Here is a 16,267-nt window from a genome sequence, read left to right as displayed (position 1 = left end):
CGTGGGGCCGTGGGGCCGTGGGGCTGTGGGGCTGTGGGGCTGTGAGGCCGTGGGGCCGTGGGGCTGTGGGGCCGTGGGGCTGTGGGGCCGTGGGGCCGTGGGGCTGTGGAGCTGTGGGGCTGTGGGGCTGTGGGGCTGTGGGGCTGTGTCCGTGCCCCTGTCCCCCCAGCACAGCCTGCCCCTGGCACACCTGTAGGCCGGCACCTGGCCCCAGCAGCCTCTGCTCTCCCTCCCCCCCTGGTGCCCTCGGAGCCCTGGTACCAGCCCATCTGACAGGAGCTGATGCCGTCCCCCTCCCCTCCCTGTGGCCGGGAGTTGGGGGACAGTGGCCTGCCAGGTGTGGGGGAGGAACCCTCTCCCCTCACTGCCCTCCTGAGACCCCTCCCCAAGGACCTGCCGCCCCAGGGGACTGGGCGGGAACTACCCTGTGGGGTGCGGTGGCTCAGCAGTCGCTAGGAGCCTGCACCCGAGGGGCAGCGAACAGGTAGAATTAACGAGCTGTGGCCAGAGAGAGAAAGGAGCCTCTGGGCTGAGACCCTGACAGACCCCGGAGGCCGCCCCACAGATCAGCGATGGGCTGGGGGTTCCATCAGCCCCCAAATCCCCCAGGACGAGGCCTTTCTCCAGTGAGAACAAAACAAATGTGTGTGTTGGGGGGGGGCAGGGGGGCGCATGAGAGAGCCTCAGCGCAGCCTTGAATCTGCTCTTATTTCTAAAGAAAAGGGAAAAGCAGGACCGGCTGTCGGGGTCTCCTCTGCTCTGTGCCCCACCCCCACCGCCCCACCCCAGCGTGGCCCCCAGAGCGAGATCCGCCTCCACCCACCCGCCCCACCCCAGCCTGGAGGTTTTGGCTAAGCCAGGGACCACAGTGCCAACTGGGGCACAGTGATTGACAACTCTACAAAAACCCGGCCAGCCGCCCCAGGGCTCAGGGCCAGGGGCTCTAGGGGCTGGGTGGGAGCTCGAGATGGGGATGGGGATGCCCTCCCGGCCAAGGGGCGCAGCTGGGTGCTGGGGAGCAGCTGGGCAGGGTCGGCAGGGGTGAGCCAGGTGTCAGGAAGGAGGTCCAAACCCAGCCCTGGGGACTGGGGCAGGAGGGAGCCTGCGGGGGCCGGTGGGTGTGTCTGTGAGCAGAGAGCAGCCTTGGCGTCTCCTGGGGCTCCCGGGGGACCCCGGCTGCTGCGGGGATTTCTGAGGCCCGGGCTCGGGGCCCACTCACTGTGCCTATGATTACTTCGAGCACTGGGGCCAGGGCACCCTGGTCACCGTCTCCCCAGGTGAGTCTGGCGTCTACTGTCCGACCTGGGACGGGGCGGGGCGGGGAGCAGGCTCAGGTGTGCCGGAGCCAGGGGTCCCGTTTGGTCTCAGATGTGGGACAGGAGGGAGGGGTGCATTTTCGTGGGGCAGGAGGCTGCATTGCTCGGCCTGTCCCCCTCCCAGCCCGGGGTCCCTGTGGCCCTGGGCAGGACAGCAGCCTGGCCGTCCGGGGGCCTGGGCAGGTTTATGTCTGGGGGGACTGGGAACTGTGTCCCTGTGCGATGCTTTCGATGTGTGGGGCCAGGGGACCCTGGTCACTGTCTCCCCAGGTAAGCCGGCTTCCTCTCTCCTCTGTCCCGGGGCGGGAGAGGACTTTCCAGAGATTTAACTTCTTCTCTACGTGGGGCCCCTCCGGGGGCTGCCCCTGGGGTCTCCGCTCTGCAGACGGCCTCTCGTGGGGACGGGGGCCTTTGCAGGGGAGGCTGAGTGGGCTGTGTCTGGAGGCCAGGAGACTTGAAGAGTCGGGGTTTCTGGGGTGGCCAGCGCGGGGCGGGGTGGTGGGTGGTGGTGCAGTTTTTGCACGCGGCCTGAGGGAGCCCATGGCAATGTGATGACTTTGCTTACTGGGGCCAGGGGACCCTGGTCACCGTCTCCTCAGGTAAGCCGGCTTCCTCTCTCCTCCTCGGTCCCGGGGCGGGAGAGGACTTTCCAGAGATTGTTTTTGGCTCTATGAGGGGCCCTGCGGAGTCCCCCAGCCGGCTGCCCCCGAGGCCACTGCGGACGGCCTCTCGTGGGGGACAGGGGTGGTGGAAGGCAGAGGGGCTGAGTTCTCGGGGTGCGGAGTCCTGAGGAGACGGGTTTGCTGCGGTGCCTGGTGCCAGGCGGGGCCGGGTTTTTGTACGCGGCCTCAGGGAGCCCGGGGCAATGTGACTACTTTGATTACTGGGGCCAGGGCACCATGGTCACCGTCTCCTCAGGTGAGTCCTCCCAACCCCTCTCTCCTCTCTCTCTCCTCTCTCTCTCGGAGGGTTTTTGATGCTTTTGGGGGAATGAGTGTGTCTGGGTCTCGGGTCCAGGAGGACGGGGCCAGCCTGGGGACTCAGGAAGGGGCCGGGGGACACCGTGGCTCCCCGGGTCAGAGGACGATCCGGACCCTCTCCTCCGGGCTCCGCGGCCGGGGGTCTCTGGGTCTCGACCACCCTTGGCCTCCGGGCCCTGTGGCCCCCTCTGCCCTCCTGGGCGCCACCTGAGGGGACATGAGGCCCGCGCTGGGCACCGGTTCTTGTCCGGGACCCGGGCGCGGCTGTCACAATGTGACAGCTGGTTCGAATACTGGGGCCAGGGCACCCTGGTCACCGTCTCCTCCGGTGAGTCCTACGCCGCGCCCACTGCAGCTGCCCTTGGGGAGGTCGGGGGTCGGGTCTGGAGATGCCGAGGCATTTCGGAGGTCAGGAAAGGGAGCGGGGGAGAGGGCCCCCCAGGCGGGGCTGGACAGCGTCGTGAGACCCCAGGGGCCGTGTGACCGGCTGCCCCGGCTCCGTGGCTTTGTCGCTTGGACTTCTGAGTCCCAGTCGGGGCTGTCGGCTCAGGGCCAGCGGCCGGGCGGCCGGGGACCTGGCTTCGCGGGGCCAGGTTAGGGGGTCCGCTGGCTGAGGGGCTCAGGACCCTCCGGACCACAGGGACTTGGGTGGTCGGCTTCCACGTGGCGCCCAGAGACCGTGCAGGTCTCCGGGCAGCCTCCGGCCATGCCGGGCCGGCGCCCCAGTTTTTGTGGGGTGAGGATGGAGATTGCACCGCTGTGATTACTATGGTATGGACTACTGGGGCCAGGGGACCCTGGTCACCGTCTCCTCAGGTAAGACCGATGCCCTCCTCGGGCCTTTCTTTCCTTTGCTCCTCTCGGTGGGTCTTTCTGGGCATCAGTGGCTGGTCCTCGGGACGTGTCCCCCCGGCCGGGGCCTGGGCAGGCTGGCCAGGGAGGACAGGGGCCAGGGCGCAGGGACTGCAGACCCTCTTGGTTTTTGGGCGCCTTTCAGAGATGAAATAACGCGGCTTTTCTGGGCGTCACTGAGCCCCTAAAAGAGGCTGCCGGCCTGAAGGCCAAGCCGGGGAGAGAGGTCGGACCGGCCGAGGGCCAGCGGGGCCGCGGGACTTTCTCGCGGTCAGAACCGGGTGTTTGCAGGACCAGGAGCAGGCGGCTCAGGGGAACACTGTCCTCAGAAGGAGGCGGCACGTTCTCATTCTTTCCAAGTCCATTGCTTTGCTATAATCTAATTTCTTTCAAGTCCATTGCTTTTCTATAATTTAACTTAAAAATTGCCAGATTGTATTTAGGCTTCTTTACCGGCAAGGAGGGCCGTGTGGCCGGGATGGGGCCGAGGCCCGAGGGCTCAGCCGAGGGAGGCAGCTTCTCCGAGGACACGCTTTGCTTACCGAGTTGAAGGACAGGGTTAGGGAGAGTGTGACTTTATTTTATTTTATTTTTTAAAATTATTTTTTATTGACTTCAGAGAGGAAGGGAGAGGGAGAGAGAGATAGAAACATCAGTGATGAGAGAGAATCATGGATCGGCTGCCTCCTGCACAGCCCACACTGGGGACCGAGCCCGCAACCCGGGCATGTGCCCTTGATAGGAATTGAACCCGGGACCCTTCGGTCCACAGGCCGACGCTCTATCCACTGAGCCACACCGGCCAGGGCAAGAAAAGGGTGACTTTAAAATGTGCGAGATTTTCAAGGACCCTGGATTTTTTTTAATCTCATTATTTAACTAATAATTGGAAATCACGTCTTTCTGGAGTGGCTAGAGGTGCCAGTTTGGCCAGAAACGGTGACAGGGGACCGTGGGCTGAGTTCTGACAAAGATAAATTATTTTTCACCGAGATGAGGCTGCTGGATGGAGCGGAGCCGGTGGCGGTGGGGGTGGGGGGGCGCCGCACACCTGCAGCCGGCGGCCGGAAGCGGGCCGGCCAGAGTCTATTTTCGGGAGCGAGGAAGCACGGTTGACACATTTATAGCTTCTGGTTCTGAGATGTGGTTTCGGGGGTTTTGCCCACAAATCTAAACCTGTCGCTGGAGCAAAACAACACCTGGCGGCTGAGCTGTGAGATAAGGCGGCGGCCGGGAACGGGAGTTCCGCTTTTAGCGTCTGGGTTTCGTTTTTCGGACTTGGCTTACCAGCGTCTCATTTACATTCCTGTCCAAAGGGAGGTGTGTGAGGCGTGAAACCGCCTCGGGGCCGTCAGCCGAGGGCCCGTGTCCTGTTTTCAATCCGCTGGCCCTGCGAGTGGCCATTCGGGCCGGGTCCCTGTCCCCTGGCCGGTGTCACAGGGAATGTCCGGTTTTTTTAAGTTCGTGTTTTCTCCCCGTGAGGAAGGCACTTGGCGATTTCTGATAAAGTCGCCTTTGTTTCAGACCGATGTTCAAGTACGCCCCTGAGGACAGAGGGCGGGAGGGGTGTGTGGGGTGGTCCAGATTAGCTCAGTGAAGCCTCGTGGTCAGTGGACTAAGAGGAAGCCCGTCAGGTCTCGAGGCAGAAAGGGACCGGGCGCGTGGCAAGGCTTCGTTCGCACTTGAACGTGCTCCGGTGCAGGTGGAGGGTCTGAGAGCGGCCGAGCCCCGGGCCAGGAGGGGCAGCCCCGGCTTCCGCCGCCAGCCGGCCGCTCTCCTGAGTCCCCAGCGACTGAGTCCAAGTCCCGAGTGAGTGGGTGGTGGAGTTGGAGGAATTGCTGCAGGACAAAGGCCCCCCTCTACCACCCCTCCCCCCGACATTCGAGTGAGCGGCAGGCGTGGGGAGAGAGGCCACCGCTGCCAGCCGCGGGGCAATGGGTTTGACAGCTTTGCCTCCACATGACGGGGATCTTGGACCATTGGTGCTCAGTGGAGGAGGAGAGGGCTGTGTGTGTGACCCCCCAAGCTGCCCCTGTGGGGGTCCCTCCCAGTCACCTCTCCCCAGAGAACCTTCCAGGGACAAGTGGCCAGTGCTGCCCCGCGGCCAGCCGGCTGCGGGCGGGCGGGGTGGCCCAGACAAGCCCCGCTGTTGTCTTTCCCTAAGTGGTGAGCGCAGCTTCGGTGCTCAGGTCATTGCCGCGCACTGGGAAGGGCCCGGCCGCGTGCCGCAGAGCAGGGTTCTACGTGCGAGGTCAGAAAGATGCGTGTCCTGGCCATTCCGAGTGGTGATTTTTCTCTGGAGGGAACGTGGTTAAAGCCGGAGGCTGACGGTGGGGCACGGGGCGGGGGGTGGGGGGGGACACTCTGCCGACCCAGTGCTCCCCAACCCCGCCAGATGTTGACTGACTTAAAGTGGGCAGGAGTGTTTAACCGGCTGCTGGGGAGGGCAGTGACTGGCGCTGCTTGGGAGCCAGACGCCAGCGGGAGCCGGGCCGGGGCTGGGAGCGGGTGTATCAGGGGCAAAAGGCAGGAAGGCCCTGGGCAGGAGCTGACCTGGGCCGAGCCAGCTGCACAGAACTCCGGGGTGAGGCGCTTCCGCTGAGGTGAGCAGGTCGGGTGGCCTGAGCCTTTCTGACCAGAACCACCGGGCTGAGCAGGGCTGCACTGGGCTACTCCGGGCGGCCGGAGCTGAGCTGAACTGAACCCGTTTGAACTGAGCTTTCTGAGCTGAACTGAGCTGGGTGAGCTGGGTGAGCTGGGCTGAGCTGGGCTGAGCTGGGCTGGGCTGGGTGAGCTGGGCTGAGCTGGGCTGAGCTGGGCTGAGCTGGGCTGGGCTGGGTGAGCTGGGCTGAGCTGGGCTCGGTGAGCTGGGCTGAGCTGAGCTGGGCTGAGCTGGGTGAGCTGAGCTGAACTGGGCTGGGCTGGGCTGAGCTGAGCTGAGCTGAGCTGGGTGAGCTGAGCTGAGCTGGGCTGGGCTGGGCTGGGTGAGCTGAGCTGGGTGAGCTGGGCTGAGCTGAGCTGGGTGAGCTGGGCTGAGCTGAGCTGAGCTGAGCTGGGTGAGCTGGGCTGAGCTGAGCTGGGTGAGCTGGGCTGAGCTGAGCTGAGCTGAGCTGGGTGAGCTGAGCTGAGCTGAGCTGAGCTGGGTGAGCTGGGCTGAGCTGGGCTGAGCTGGGCTGGGTGAGCTGAGCTGAGCTGAGCTGGGTGAGCTGAGCTGAGCTGAGCTGAGCTGGGTGAGCTGGGCTGAGCTGGGCTGAGCTGAGCTGGGTGAGCTGAGCTGAGCTGAGCTGAGCTGGGTGAGCTGAGCTGAGCTGGGTGAGCTGGGCTGAGCTGGGCTGAGCTGAGCTGGGTGAGCTGGGCTGAGCTGGGCTGAGCTGAGCTGGGCTGAGCTGGGCTGAGCTGGGCTGAGCTGAGCTGGGCTGGGCTGAGCTGGGCTGGGTGAGCTGAGCTGGGTGAGCTGAGCTGGGTGAGCTGGGTGAGCTGAGCTGAGCTGAGCTGGGTGAGCTGGGCTGAGCTGAGCTGAGCTGAGCTGGGTGAGCTGGGTGAGCTGAGCTGGGCTGGGCTGAGCTGGGCTGGGTGAGCTGAGCTGGGTGAGCTGAGCTGGGTGAGCTGGGTGAGCTGAGCTGAGCTGAGCTGGGTGAGCTGGGCTGAGCTGAGCTGAGCTGAGCTGGGTGAGCTGGGCTGGGCTGGGTGAGCTGAGCTGGGTGAGCTGAGCTGGGCTGAGCTGAGCTGGGCTGGGCTGAGCTGGGCTGGGTGAGCTGAGCTGGGTGAGCTGAGCTGGGTGAGCTGGGTGAGCTGAGCTGAGCTGAGCTGGGTGAGCTGGGCTGAGCTGAGCTGAGCTGAGCTGGGTGAGCTGGGCTGGGCTGAGCTGGGCTGGGCTGGGTGAGCTGAGCTGGGTGAGCTGAGTTGAGCTGGGTGAGCTGAGCTGGGTGAGCTGAGCTGGGCTGGGCTGGGTGAGCTGGGCTGAGCTGAGCTGGGCTGGGTGAGCTGAGCTGGGTGAGCTGAGCTGGGCTGAGCTGGGTGAGCTGGGCTGAGCTGGGTGAGCTGGGCTGAGCTGGGCTGAGCTGAGCTGGGCTGGGCTGAGCTGGGCTGGGTGAGCTGAGCTGGGTGAGCTGAGCTGAGCTGAGCTGAGCTGAGCTGGGCTGGGTGAGCTGAGCTGGGTGAGCTGAGCTGAGCTGAGCTGAGTTGGGTGAGCTGAGCTGAGCTGAGCTGAGTTGGGTGAGCTGAGCTGGGTAAGCTGGGTGAGCTGAGCTGAGCTGGGTGAGCTGAGCTGAGCTGAGCTGAGTTGAGCTGGGTGAGCTGAGCTGAGCTGAGCTGAGTTGAGCTGAGCTGGGTGAGCTGAGCTGGGCGAGCTGAGCTGAGCTGAGCTGAGCTGGGTGAGCTGAGCTGAGCTGAGCTGAGTTGAGCTGAGCTGGGTGAGCTGAGCTGGGCGAGCTGAGCTGAGCTGAGCTGAGCTGAGCTGAGCTGAGCTGGGTGAGCTGAGCTGAGCTGAGCTGAGCTGGGTGAGCTGAGCTGGGTGAGCTGAACCGGGCTGAGCTGGGTGAGCTGGGTGAGCTGAGCTGGGTGAGCTGAACCGGGCTGAGCTGGGTGAACTTAGGTGAGCTGAGCTGGGCTGGGTGAGCTGGTTTGGGTAAGCTGGGTGAGCTGGGTGAGCTGACCTGAGCTGGGTGAGCTGAGCTGAGCTGAGTTGAGCTGAGCTGAGCTGGGTGAGCTGAGCTGAGCTGGGTGAGCCGGGTGAGCTGAGCTGAGCTGGGTGAGCTGAGCTGAGTGAGCTGAGCTGGGTGAGCTGAGCTGAGCTGGGTGAGCTGAGCTGGGCTGGGTGAGCTGGGTTGGGTAAGCTGGGTGAGTTGGGTGAGCTGAGCTGAGCTGGGTGAGCTGAGCTGAGCTGAGTTGAGCTGAGCTGGGTGAGCTGAGCTGAGCTGAGCTGAGCTGGGTGAGCTGAGCTGAGCTGGGTGAGCTGAGCTGAGCTGGGTGAGCTGAACTGGGCTGAGCTGGGTGAGCTGGGTGAGCTGAGCTGGGTGAGCTGAGCTGAGCTGAGCTGAGCTGGGTGAGTTGAGCTGAGCTGGGTGAGCTGAGCTGGGTGAGCTGAGCTGAGCTGAGTGAGCTGAGCTGAGTGAGCTGAGCTGAGCTGGGTAAGCTGGGTGAGCTGGGCTGAGCGGGTGAACTGATCCGGGCTGAGCTGGCTGAGCTGGGTGAGCTGGGTGAGCTGGGTGAGCTGAACCGGGCTGAGCTGGGTGAGCTGGGCTGGGTGAGCTGAGCTGAGTGAGCTGAGCTGGGTGAGCTGGGTGAGCTGGGTGAGCTGGGCTGGGTGAGCTGAACCGGGCTGAGCTGCCTGATCTGGGCTGGGTGAGCTGAGATGGGTGAGCTGAGCTGTGCTGGGTTGACCCCGTGACCTGGTTGTGCTCGGGATGTGTTGAGTTGAGTGTGTATTCGTCCCCCCATCACACACCGTCCTTTGGACCCCAGGCACCCAGAGCAGGGCTCCATGTGGCAGAGCCACGGCAGTGAGGGCTGGGCTCGCAGGGGCCCCTCTCTCGCTGGCCGGCCGCTGCCTGGGGGTCCCTGGGTGCTGGGGCTGAGCGTGCGGCTCCCGTGGTCAGAGGGAAGGCCGCCCTGGCCTGGGCCTGGGTCGTGTGGGCCGGGAGCTGGGCGCACATGTCTGGGGACAGCGCTGCCCGAGGAGGAAAAGCCAGACCTGCCGCTCCAGCAAGAGCCGCTCCCATCCCCCCAGGCTCAGAGCCGGCTCCTGCGGGGTGGGGGCCGTGGCAGCCTCCTAGCCCGAGCCTTGGCCAGGGCTCCGGCCGGCCACACTGCCTGCCCCACGGGGGGCGAGGCCTGGGGGCCCGTCGTAGGCTTGGCCCCGAGAGGCGACTGAGGGGCGACGGGCCTGACCCCTGACCGGCCCAGTCTGGGAAGTCATCCTCTCACGCCCCTTTCTCTTCTGTCCCGCTCGGGTCCTCAGCGAGCGCCGCTGCCCCCAACCTCTTCCCCCTCGTCTCCTGTGAGAACTCTCTGTCCGATGAGAGCCTGGTGGCCATGGGCTGCCTGGCCAAGGACTTCCTGCCCGACTCCGTCACCTTCTCCTGGAGCTTCAAGAACACCACCGCCATCAGCAGCCAGGACATCAAGAACTTCCCGTCGGTCCTGAAGGAAGGCAAGTACGAGGCCAGCTCGCAGGTTCTCCTGCCCACGGCCGACATCCTCCAGGGCACGGACGAGTTCGTGACGTGCAAGGTCAAACACTCCAACGGCGAAAAAGTATTGCAAGTGGTCTTACCAGGTGAGTGGGCCTCCCCCTGGCGGGCGGGCGAGGGGGGCGGGCGAGGGGGCGGGTGGCCGGGCTGACGCTGTCCCCTCCTTGTAGTCGGCAGCGTATCGCCCCCCCACGTGAACGTCTTCATCCCGCCTCGCGACTCCTTCACCGGCCCCGGCCCCCGCACGTCCACGCTCATCTGCCAGGCCACGGGCTTCAGCCCCAAGAAGATCGCGGTGTCCTGGCTGAAGGAGGGGAAGCTGCTGACCTCCGGCTTCGTCACGGACAAACCAGAGGTCGAGCGCAAAGCCCGCCCCGTGACCTACAGGGTCACCAGCACGCTGACCATCACCGAGAGCGACTGGCTCAGCCAGAGCGTGTTCACCTGCCAGGTGGAGCACCAGGCGCTAATCTTCCAGAAGAACGTGTCGTCCATGTGCGGCCCCAGTGAGTGGTCCTGCCCCGAGGGCCCCGGGCAGAGCCCCCAGCACACAGGTGTCCACTCGGTCGGCAGACCCTGCCCCCGATGGGGCCGGCGGCTCCCCGAGCCTTGGCTTCCCTGAAAGGCCAGGGGCGGGGAGGGGCCCCGGCAGGGCCGCTCGGGTCGCCTGTCGGGCGGGGCCCGGTGTCCCCTCCGGCAGGACCCCAGGGCCCAGGAGAGGCTCCGCCAAGTCGACGCCTTGGCCTGACTCCCCGCTCCTGTCCCAGGTACATCCACCATCCGAGTCTTCACCATCCCCCCGACCTTCGCCAGCATCTTCCTCACCAAGGAGGCCACGCTGTCCTGCCTGGTCACGGACCTGGCCACCTATGAGAGCCTGCGCATCTCCTGGACCCGCCAGAACGGCGAGGAGGTGAACACCGACGTCAAAGTCTCCGAGAGCCACCCCAACGCCACCTTCAGTGCCATGGGAAAGGCCACGGTGTGCGTGGAGGACTGGGAGGCGGGCGAGGAGTTCACCTGCACGGTGACCCACACGGACCTGCCCTCGCCGCTGAAGCACACCATCTTCAGGCCCAAGGGTAGGCTGCCCCCCTTCCCGCCACCCCAGACCCCCCCACGCATGGCATCCAGGGCCTGGGGACCCCACGGCAGGCCCGGGAGCAAGAGGCACATATGCACAGGGACACAGGCAGACACGCACATGCATGCAACGTGCACATGGACACAAGTGCACACGCACAGGCGTGCACACAGATACCTGCACATTCGTACACTGAAACACAGAGACACACATGCCCTCTACTCCCCTGTTGTCGAGGGCTGAACCCCGCCGCCCCCGACCCGAGCTCACCCCTTCCCTCTTCCCACAGATGTCGCCAAGCACATGCCCTCGGTGTACGTGCAGCCGCCCAGCCGGGAGCAGCTGAGCCTCCGGGAGTCGGCCTCGGTCACCTGCCTGGTGAAGGGTTTCTCGCCCCCAGATGTGTTTGTGCAGTGGCTGCAGAGAGGGCAGCCCGTGTCCTCCGACATGTATGTGACCAGCGCCCCAGTGCCCGAGCCCCAGGCCCCCGGCTTGTACTTCGTCCACAGCATCCTGACCGTGAGCGAGGAGGACTGGAGCGCCGGGGAGACCTACACCTGCGTCGTGGCCCACGAGGCCCTGCCGTACTCAGTGACCGAGAGGACCGTGGACAAGTCCACCGGTAAACCCACCCTGTACAACGTGTCCCTGGTCATGTCTGACGTGGCCAGCACCTGCCACTGACCCCCAGGCTGCCCCTCCAGGGCGGTCCCGGAGCCTCTGGCTGACCTGTCGCTGTGTGTGCATGTATGCAACTGACTGTGTCAATGGGTGGGGTGTTGCATTCTATAAAAACTAAAAATAAAAATATCCGTTCAAAAGATGCTGGTCCGAGTGAGCAATGCTCTTGCCCGCTGGGGCCACGGCTGTGCTGCCCCCACCCGCCGCCACCACCCCCACCCCTGCTTCACCCACTGGCTTCCCACTCACCTCTCAAAGCCCTGAGCCCCTGCAGAGTGCTCACAGCAGACAGTGCAATGCTCACCGCCTCTCCATGGCTGCTATGGGCTCACAGGGACATGGGTGTACAACACACATGCACACACAGACACACATGCATGCATGCACACAGACATGAACAGATATGCACACACATAGACACAGATACACGTGCTCTGGACATTGGCACACAACGCATGCACATGTGCACACATGCATGCATGCACACAGACACATGGCCAGATATGGACACACACAGGCACATGGACACAGGCACACACAGACACATGCACATACATGGATGTGGACACAGACGCATATACTGTGAACATGGGCACACAAACACATGCACATGTGCACGTGTGTGAGAAGACATAGACACACAGGTCCACATATGTACACATGCACATGCATGTGCACAGTGTCACATACATGTATACACAGAGACACATGCAAAGATATGAACACATACACAAAGAAGCACACAGGCACACATGCGTATACATACACGCATGAATATGAACAAAGAGACACATACAGTGGATGTGGGAACATGGAGACATGCAAAGACATGGATACAGACACACAAATACCTACACATTCATACACACAGACACAGACACGTGCACACTCATACACACATGCACATACATGGACACATACACACAGAGGCACGAATGCACATGGCTCTAGAGACACACGTGCAAGGGACATGAGCACACTGGCACATGTACATATACCCACATGCAAAGGCATACACACATGCACAGAGATACCTGCACATGCATGCACACATGCACACAGACACACAGTTAATGCACGCTCATATACACATGCACACACAGTCACATATTCACATGGGCACTCACACACAGAGATGAGTCATGGATGCACAGGTGTACACTGACACATGGACACATTTGCACAGACACATGCATGTGCGCACAGACACAGACACACACACACAGATATCCACCCTGTGCGCCCAGGTCACTCGGTGCCTTTGCACACGCCTGCCTCTGTGCCACGCTTGCTGCACGGCTTCCTGCCCAGCCTGCTTGTCCTCTGTCTGCCCTTGGAGGTGCACCCAGGGGCCAGTCCAGCCAGGACTCTGACCAGGCACCATCCCAGGCCCTGGACAGGGGCTCAGGGGGCCACCTGGTGGGCGGCTGCAGCCTTTGGGCCACGCCGGCCCAGTTCAGGCTGTTGATGAAGCAGCAGGACCTGCACCCCCTGTGAACAGAAGTAGTTGGCGTGTCCTGGAGGCAGGGAGGCTGATCTGCGGACTCTGCCCCGCAAACACCTGGTCCTGGCAACACCTGGTGGGAAAGAGGCCGCCTGCAACAGGGAGTGCGGGGCACAGGGGCACAGGCGGGACTCCGTTCCCAGCAGACGGCACTGCCCCCTGGGCCACCCCCTAGACACCCCATGTTCCTGGTCCTTTGAGGCCCTGGGCTCCAGATGCTGCCTCAAAGGCCCATCTGTGTTGGGGCTCCAGACCCCACTGTATGTGTCCGTCTGTCCATCCCAGCCTCACTCTGCCCAGAGCCTCGGGTGTCTGTCAGACCTCTGGGTCCCAGAGATATGATTCCTAGTGGGGCAGACAAGCCAGCCAGGACCCTCCCCCCCCCCCCCCACACGGCCTCCCACACTCGCCCTCCACTCCAAGGAGAGAGTGAGAGTCCCACTGAGGAAGCAAGGAGGGTCCCTCGGGCCCAGACCTGTGCCTGCCCCCACTGCCACCCCCAACCACAGGGGACGGGAGGCCCCACTCCCAGCTTCATCACCCCAAGTGGCCCTGGCCGTACCCCCTCGAGGAGAGCTCAGGACCCTGAATGCACCCCTCTGGGTCCCCCATCCCAGCCCTGCGGCGCCCACCCCTGGGTCTGTGAGCTGCTGTCACCCTGCACCCAGGGCTCTCAGGACAGGGGCTCTGCCCGGCCTCCCAGCGGCTGTGGGAGCCCAGCTCGCGCCAGGCTCAGACCTGCCCACGAGAGGCTCAGCTGAGCACTTCCGGCCCTGCCTGCTGCCCTCCGCTTCTGCCTCCGCCCCGCCCCGCCCCGCCCCGCCCCGCCTTCCTGAGGGCAGCACCGCAAGGGCCCTGGGCAGCGGGAGGATGGGTGGCCTGGGAGGGGGGATTGGGGTGCAGCACTGAGCCCCATGTTGTGTCCCTGCAGGGGGGGAGGTGAGCGCTGATGAGGAGGGCTTCGAGAACCTCAACACCATGGCCTCCACCTTCATCGTCCTGTTCCTGCTCAGCCTCTTCTACAGCACGACCGTCACCCTGTTCAAGGTGGGCGGGCGGGCTGGAGGGCTGGGGGTCAGGGGCACCCAGACACCCCCCACCCCCGAGCAGTGCCTCACGCTCCCTCTGTCGTCCGCAGGTGAAGTGACCCGCCGGGCAGGAGCGTGGACGCAAGGAGACGGAGCCGAGGGGGTGCCCGCCGCCTTGCACCCCGCCCGGGCCTGCGTGCTGGGCCCCTTGTACATAAACCTCCCCTGAGCGCCTCCAGCTTCCAGCGCCAGGAAGCCACTTCCCTGGACGCCCGCCGCCGAGCTCGGCCCGGGTCGCTGCGCAGTGTGTGCCCTTGTCGCCTTGAAATAAATACGTGCGTTATCTTGTGACACTGTGTGTGTGAGCCTAATTCTGACGGGCGCGTGGGAAAGGGGGGGCTGGGGGCAGATGAGCCTGAAGGACGAGGCTGACCTGGGGGGATGCAGGCCTGGGCTCCCCAGCACCACCTGTGCGGAGCTGGGCTCAGCCTCCCAGGGTCAGCAGGGCCTTGCCCAGGGCACCCCCAGGATGCGCCTCACTGCCCGTCGCTGTTCCTGGAAAGCCCAGCCACGCCGTCTGGCCCCCGCTCGCCGGTGTCTGGGGTGTGCCCGTGGGACCCGGTGACCAGTCTAGAGCGTGCATGGCCGGGAGGCAGGACAGCAGGGGCAGCGCCATCCACCCTGGGGCCCAAACAAGGCAGGTGGCAGCCGGGCCAGGAGCCATGTGGGGCGTGAGGTGCGGGAGGCAGGAGCCAAGCACAGGGGACGCGGGGCGCATGTCGGGGGCTCCCTGGGCCCGGGGCGCACAGCGGGGCGGCCAAAGGCCATGCAGCGTCCCGGCCCGCTGTGGTGGCCTGGGCCTGGGCAGAGGCAGCCCGGGGGCAGGCAGGCAGGGCAGACCCGGCAGGGCCAGGGTCCCGGGAGGGGCCAGGGCAGAGCCGCTGAGCCCGGCTCTGGGAGGAGGCACTTCCAGGAGCGGAGGCACCGTCTGGGCTCGCAGGGCGGCCGCTGACGCGGGCTGTCCGGGCCTGAGCGTTCGCCTGGCCCTGCGGGTGACTGTCCACGGCAGAACTGGAAAAGGACGCGGGTCCGAGGGGGCGTCTCCCCTGGCCTGGGCTCCACGTGGACAGCTTGCAGGCTCCGGCTTTGTTTCCGTTAAGTGGGTCCCGTCCGGGCCCAGCCCGTGGCCCGTGGGGGGGCGGGGGGGGGACCGAGCAGGGCCCAGGCAGCACGAGGCTCACGCAGCACTGCTGGCGGCTCTTACGCGCAAGGGCTGGCCCTCGGGCAGCACCGTGAGTGTCCAAAGACCGTCACGGGAAGCAGCTCAGGCCAGGCGGCTTAGACCTCAGGAGTGGATCCTGCCGGGCTCCGGGCTCCGGGTCAGGTGGAGGCGGAGGCGGGCGTCCCCTGGGGCTGAGCGCCGCCGCCTTCCTTTCCCGCCTCTTCGGCCTTGGCGTGCTCTGTGCCTCCACTGCGCATCCTGTGTGTGTGTCTGTCCCCAAAGCCCCTTCTCATAAATTCGCGGTCACACTGGCTGGGGGCCCAGCCCAATCCAGGGAACCCTCACTTTAACTCACTGATCACACCCGCCATCATCCTAATGAATTGCCTTCTGCAGTGCCAGTGGGTAGGACATCAGGATATACATTGGGAGACACAGCTCAAGCCACGGCAGTCCACCCTCTGGCTCCCCAAATTTGCATCTTCCTCACATGCAGAATACCCCATCCCAACACCCCCGCAGGTCTAACCCACCCAGCATCCCCTCTCAGTCCCAAATCTCAGCTAAGCCAGGCAGGGACCAGGGGGCTCCCCAGCCGTGGACTGTGGCGCAGACTCGGGACTGCAGGCAGGAAGGCCCCGTGGCCGGCATTCCCACCCCAGAGGGAGGAGAGGGAAGGAAGGGAAAGGAGGCCATGGGCTCAAGCAAGTTCAAGCCCCATTAGATGTTTTGTAATTGATTTGCGAGAAAAACTTCGATGTGCTTTCCCGCTGACATGCATTCATTGTTGAGGGTAGCCATTCCTGCAGGTGTGAAGTGAGACGTCATTACCATTGCAATGTGCACCTCTGACGATCGGTGGCTTTGAGCATTTTCTCATCTGTCTCTTGGCCATTCGTATGTCCTCTCTGGAGAAGTGTCTACTCAGGTCCTTTGCTGATTTTTAAATTGGAGTGTTTGTCTCCCTTCTGTTGAGTTGTAAGAGTTCCTTACATATTTTAGAAATAACCCCTGAGGTATCATTGGCAAGTATGTGCTCCCATGCAGTGGGCTCCCTTTCCATTTTGATGATGGTTTCTGTGCAGAAGCTTTTTAGTTTGATGTGGTTTGTTTACTTTTTTCCTTTGTTTCTCTTGCCCTCGGAGATGTATCGGTGAAATTCTGCTACATGAGATGGCTGGGATTGTACTGCCTATGTTTTCTCGTAGGGTTTTATGGTTTTGTGACGTACATTTAAGTCTTTTATCCATTTTGAGTTTGTTTTTGTGTATGGTGTAAGTTGGTGATCCAGTTTCAATTTTTTTGCATGTATCTGTCCAATTTTCCCAACACCATTTATTGAAGAGCCTGTCCTTACTCCATTGTATGCTCTTGCCTCCTTTGTCAAATATTAGTTGACCATAATGGCT

The 16,267-nt window shown here is 63.6% G+C and overlaps 1 protein-coding gene across 1 annotated transcript in view; it reads left to right on the top strand.

Annotated features, from left to right (window-relative positions):
- The window catches only part of LOC307098334 (putative V-set and immunoglobulin domain-containing-like protein IGHV4OR15-8), a gene marked incomplete at its 5' end in the record, with an annotated part of 44,652 nt that extends 30,665 nt beyond the window's left edge, over positions 1-13,987 (top strand). Inside the window, 8 exons of the mRNA XM_079769018.1 lie at positions 1,891-1,915; positions 2,169-2,234; positions 9,108-9,425; positions 9,510-9,845; positions 10,107-10,421; positions 10,713-11,045; positions 13,540-13,655; positions 13,747-13,987. Coding sequence (XP_079625144.1) covers positions 1,891-1,915; positions 2,169-2,234; positions 9,108-9,425; positions 9,510-9,845; positions 10,107-10,421; positions 10,713-11,045; positions 13,540-13,655; positions 13,747-13,755 — 1,518 coding nt within the window. The 3' untranslated portion in view covers positions 13,756-13,987. The remainder of the gene's footprint in view (positions 1-1,890; positions 1,916-2,168; positions 2,235-9,107; positions 9,426-9,509; positions 9,846-10,106; positions 10,422-10,712; positions 11,046-13,539; positions 13,656-13,746) is intronic.
- Between the last annotated feature and the right edge of the window lie 2,280 nt (positions 13,988-16,267).

This window comes from Cnephaeus nilssonii, assembly GCF_951640355.1.
Source record: "Cnephaeus nilssonii genome assembly, chromosome: 4".
NCBI classification, from domain to species: domain Eukaryota; kingdom Metazoa; phylum Chordata; class Mammalia; order Chiroptera; family Vespertilionidae; genus Cnephaeus; species Cnephaeus nilssonii.
Note: the sequence above shows the minus strand (reverse complement) of the source record. Positions and strands in the feature narration are given on the sequence as shown.